This window comes from Hibiscus syriacus, unplaced genomic scaffold (genome assembly GCF_006381635.1).
Source record: "Hibiscus syriacus cultivar Baekdansim isolate YM2019G1 unplaced genomic scaffold, ASM638163v2 tig00111213_pilon, whole genome shotgun sequence".
NCBI classification, from domain to species: Eukaryota; Viridiplantae; Streptophyta; class Magnoliopsida; order Malvales; family Malvaceae; genus Hibiscus; species Hibiscus syriacus.
This window is the reverse complement of record NW_024063022.1, coordinates 2732407-2736567: the sequence shown is the minus strand read 5'-3', so window position 1 is coordinate 2736567 and position 4161 is coordinate 2732407. Positions and strand designations below refer to the sequence as shown.

The following is a 4161-nucleotide window of genomic DNA, read 5'->3' as shown; positions in this document are numbered from 1 at the left end:
ATCGATTACGCTTGGGGAAGGATTAGTACCCCCACAACGCCCAAAATTGGTACAACCAATTATTAATTTATCCCTATATCAAAAATTAATAAGTTCAAATATTTATTTAATTAATGATCCTTTTATTCCCTAAGATATTTTAAAATTTTAGAGAGAGACACAATAATTTTTATTTCCAATTAAAGAATAAACTAACCCCCTAAACAGAATTAAGGCGGTTATTTCTTATGTTTTTATCGAAATAATAAAATATTGACATCCTTAAAAATTAAAGAATTAATCAATTATTAAACCCTAAAGAAAAATTAAAGGAGACAAATTAGCCAAATTATTGTTGAAAAGAATAAGGACTTTCCTTGATTTAAATAACAAAGGCAAGCCTTTGACGTTAATCAACAACTTGTCCTTGGCAATTTAAATGTAGGAACGAACCTCTACCCTTTCGTTTAAAATTAATAAACCTACTTAATTTTTGTGGGGATCACTTAATAGAATATTTATTTATTAGAAAAATATCACTACAAGAAAATATACATTTAATGACACAAGAACGATGACACACGCTAATTTATGACTTGCAAAACATGTGTGTCATAAAAAAATGTCATGTTTTTTAAAATCTGAACGATTTATGACTTACAATAATGTGTGTCATATTTAATAGTCATAATCCAAAAATTTTGCAAAAACACAGAATACACTTTTTAATTGTGTTTCATCTGTAAAAGTCGTCTTTTAATTTCCCCCCATTATTTTCATCTTTTCCCGCTTCTTACCCTCGATAATCAGTTCACGCCTAATGTTTTGCACTCCTTTCATTCTCTCCTTTTCTCTCCTGCTTTTCATCCCGATTATGTTCTTCTTGTTAGGCCTGAGTGTATACTTATTTTGGTACCATAAATCACTAATTTGGACAGGTCTAGCATATACCATTCCCCAGCTTTGAGTTCCAGTGCCGACGTCGACTGGTGACGATAAAGCCCTTATTAAATCTCAGTGCAGTACCGTCAAACTTGAGCCAAGTGACGATCACCCTCAATAATGGCGCGTACAGAGGAAACAAAACTCGACCTCTTCCTTCAATGGCTTCAGGTTCACTTCTCCAAATCCTTGAACTTAATTTTACTCCAACCCTTTACATTTCAATTCCCTCTCGTTCAACGAACAACGGTTTTGATTCAGGTGAACGGAGCTCAATTCCGCGGCTGCAATATCAAGTATTGCGACTCCACCAAAGGCTTCAATATTTTTTCCTCCAATGATTCCCCCAAAGATGGTCAGCTGCAAAAACCCTTTTAAAGAAAAGTTAAAAAAAGCTATTTTTATTTAATTGGTTATTATTGGGTCAATTGGTTTTACGGGGAGGAAAAGCTGGGCAGGGGTTCTTCTTGTGGTTCCATTGGATTTAGCAATAACTCCGATGAGAGTACTGCAAGATCCTTTAATTGGAGCAGAGTGTAGAGCGATATTTCAAGAAGGACAAGTTGATGATATGTTTTTAATGATTTTATTTCTTACTGTGGAACGTCTCCGAAAGAATTCTTCGTGGAAACCGTATGTACTTAACATATTTGATTGTTTTCTTTTAGTTTTCTTTTATTTATTATTTATGTAAATTCAAAGACTGGTTTAGGTATCTTGATATGCTTCCCACCACTTTTGGGAATCCATTATGGTTTACCGATGATGAGATGCTGGAATTGAGAGGAACAATCTTGTATAGAGCAACTGAATTACGGGTAAATATAAGCATATAGTTTAACATTTCTCTTCAAGATAAAATGCATGTAATTTGACTACCCATGATGATGAAAGTTAGTGTAATTGTTTTATAGAAAAAGGATTTGATTTCTGTGTACGAAGATAAAGTGAAGGGTTTGGTGAAGAAACTTCTTGCTCTTGATGGAGTTTCAGAAAGGTCGGTATTAATTACATCAAATAAAGTAGGAATCAAGTGTGTTTATTTTTCCTTTTTCCCAATTATGAATTGTTGTTAATGATTCTTTTGCAGTGAGGTCTGCTTTGAAGATTTCCTTTGGTAGGGATCTCCTCAAAATGAACTCTTTCTTATTCTCTCTCAAAATGGGGTGGGTGGGGACAATGAAGGAGATTGACTATGATATGATGACATTCCTTGCACTTCAAACTTTGGTGGTTAATACTATGTGATTTATGGAATGCTAGGGTGAATTCTATATTTTGGTCTCGTGCTCTGAACCTTTCTCTTCCACATTCTTATGTATTTCCCCAAATTCAAGAAGATACCGAGACAACCTGTCCAGTTGAAAGAAGTTCTGAGGTGACCATCAGTCATAGTGGACTAAGTGGAGAGTCTGTTAATGAAATTGATGGAAAAGTGAGGTTACACTTTAGTTCTTACCACTTTTGTTCCTGGATCTTTCCTCTTATTTGCTTTCACAAGTGAAAGTTTACTGTATTAACATGGAGCTGAGGTTAAAGATTTTTATTTATTTTGGGTTTATATCAGGATTTGAGGGTCATGAGAATGATAACAAAGTCAATGGAGAAACTTCCAAATCGAAACAAGAAGAAACTGTCTAGGCGGAGGAGGGTCTTCTCCCTGGTATTGACTTTTGCAACCATGGTATGTTAGTTTTTATTAGTCAGTGGCTCTCTAGTCAATTGGTTAGAGTCTATTCTCATTGAATTTTTTGGTTGTTAATTTTATTTTTAGACTTGAAGGCAGTGGCAACATGGGAAGTTCATGTCCCAAAGGTAAGCATTAATGCATTATTATTTGTAATCAATAAGCTTAATTCTAAATATTATTAGAAGCGTTCTTTAATAAAATGTAAGTTCCACTGTCAATATGCCTTTTGTTCCTAATATTTTATGTGTTGTTAATTAGTTCCCTTTGTTTGGGGCTCTGTTGCTATGCTTTTAACTGATATTTGAATTTCTTGTTTTTGCCTTTATGATATCCTTTGTGTATTCTATTTTTCTTGCATATAGCATCGCGAGCCTATTTCAAAGTTAAATTACTATTAATAGTCTATTCCTGAGGACATTTAACTTATATGTGACTCCCGTGGTTACCAGTTGATTGGTATGTAATTTAGTAATCTAATTTGCTAAATCAATACGATTAAGTAATTCATGTTTCCATACTTTATGCATTATTGTCCGTGTTTCCCACCTTAGAGGGATTGTAATTGGAGTTCTATGTGCCAAGGTGGGTATTTGAGTTGTACTATATTTCCCGTTTAGAAGTTGTGAATTAAGCATGCTGATAAACATAATTGAATTATTTTGATTCTTAGTTTTGACATAATTGGACTGCTTAGCGTTGTACTATTCTTGTTCCTTATCACTTCATTTTCAATTTTCTTTCGCAGATATAAAATGAGCAAATAACAGATTTATTGGATCCAAATCAAAGAAACATGCAGGTAGAATGGATTATTATTTAACTTTTCAGTTTCCAAATCAATGATGTTTTGTAACTTTTCTATATATTGGTAATTGTTGATGAAACTTAGATGGTGTTTTATTGGTTCTATGGCTTAATTGGGTAAATCCAGAGAAACATTGTGGATTTTGTGCTATAATCCTTCTGATACACAAAAAAAAAGCTGATTTTTGGCTTTTTGTTGGACTGTACATGGATGCTTAAGTTGTCTCGATCTAACCTAGATATCAAGATATGTGCGTTATTTGTTAGAGATGGGATTTATCTAAATTCACTTAGACCAGGAAAGTTTAGTTGAATGCCCTCCTTTGTTTGATTGATTAAGGATGTTCAAAATTCAGACCCACTATGTTACTCCTTATAATCATTGGAATCTAAAACTAATTTTGGTAAATGCATATCAATCACCTTTTCCTCTGAGCGAAATAGAATTCAGTAGCACGTTTGTTGCAAGTTTGAATGAAAATCATCATTATAACCAAGAAGGATGGGTGAATTACCCATATGTAAATAGATGTATCCCCTTAAATAACAGTGTAACTGTGAGAAATGAAAAGTAAATCTTTTAAAGCTTACGATACCTTTACCACAAATTTACTTGATTTTTCGTTCTTTTTATATTACTTAGTGATGAGTGATAACTTGATAACCATAAATGAACATGTTTGCTCTTTACAAATGTTTGGACTGGTTTATGTTCTCACCTGAAGATAGTTGATGCTTGATTAATA

General features: G+C 33.3%; 1 protein-coding gene across 1 annotated transcript; it reads left to right on the top strand.

Annotated features, from left to right (window-relative positions):
- The first annotated feature begins 996 nt into the window (after window positions 1-996).
- LOC120156220 (fructose-bisphosphate aldolase-lysine N-methyltransferase, chloroplastic-like) lies at window positions 997-2905 on the top strand. Its single transcript, XM_039167609.1, has 10 exons — window positions 997-1092; window positions 1183-1276; window positions 1380-1554; window positions 1634-1739; window positions 1836-1918; window positions 2012-2038; window positions 2185-2356; window positions 2489-2605; window positions 2704-2736; window positions 2870-2905. Exons 1-10 carry the CDS (start codon window positions 1042-1044, stop codon window positions 2903-2905), a joined length of 894 nt encoding a protein of 297 aa, XP_039023540.1. The 5' UTR covers window positions 997-1041.
- The last annotated feature ends 1256 nt before the right edge of the window (window positions 2906-4161 follow it).

What these genes read in the sequence shown, in the direction of transcription:
- LOC120156220 (XM_039167609.1), top strand. Translation starts at nt 1,042, where the DNA reads ATGGCGCGTACAGAGGAAACAAAACTCGACCTCTTCCTTCAATGGCTT. An exon ending in CAATGATTCCCCCAAAGATG is followed by an intron (nt 1,277 to 1,379) that starts GTCAGCTGCAAA and finishes AAAGCTGGGCAG; the next exon opens with GGGTTCTTCTTGTGGTTCCA. An exon ending in ATAGAGCAACTGAATTACGG is followed by an intron (nt 1,740 to 1,835) that starts GTAAATATAAGC and finishes ATTGTTTTATAG; the next exon opens with AAAAAGGATTTGATTTCTGT.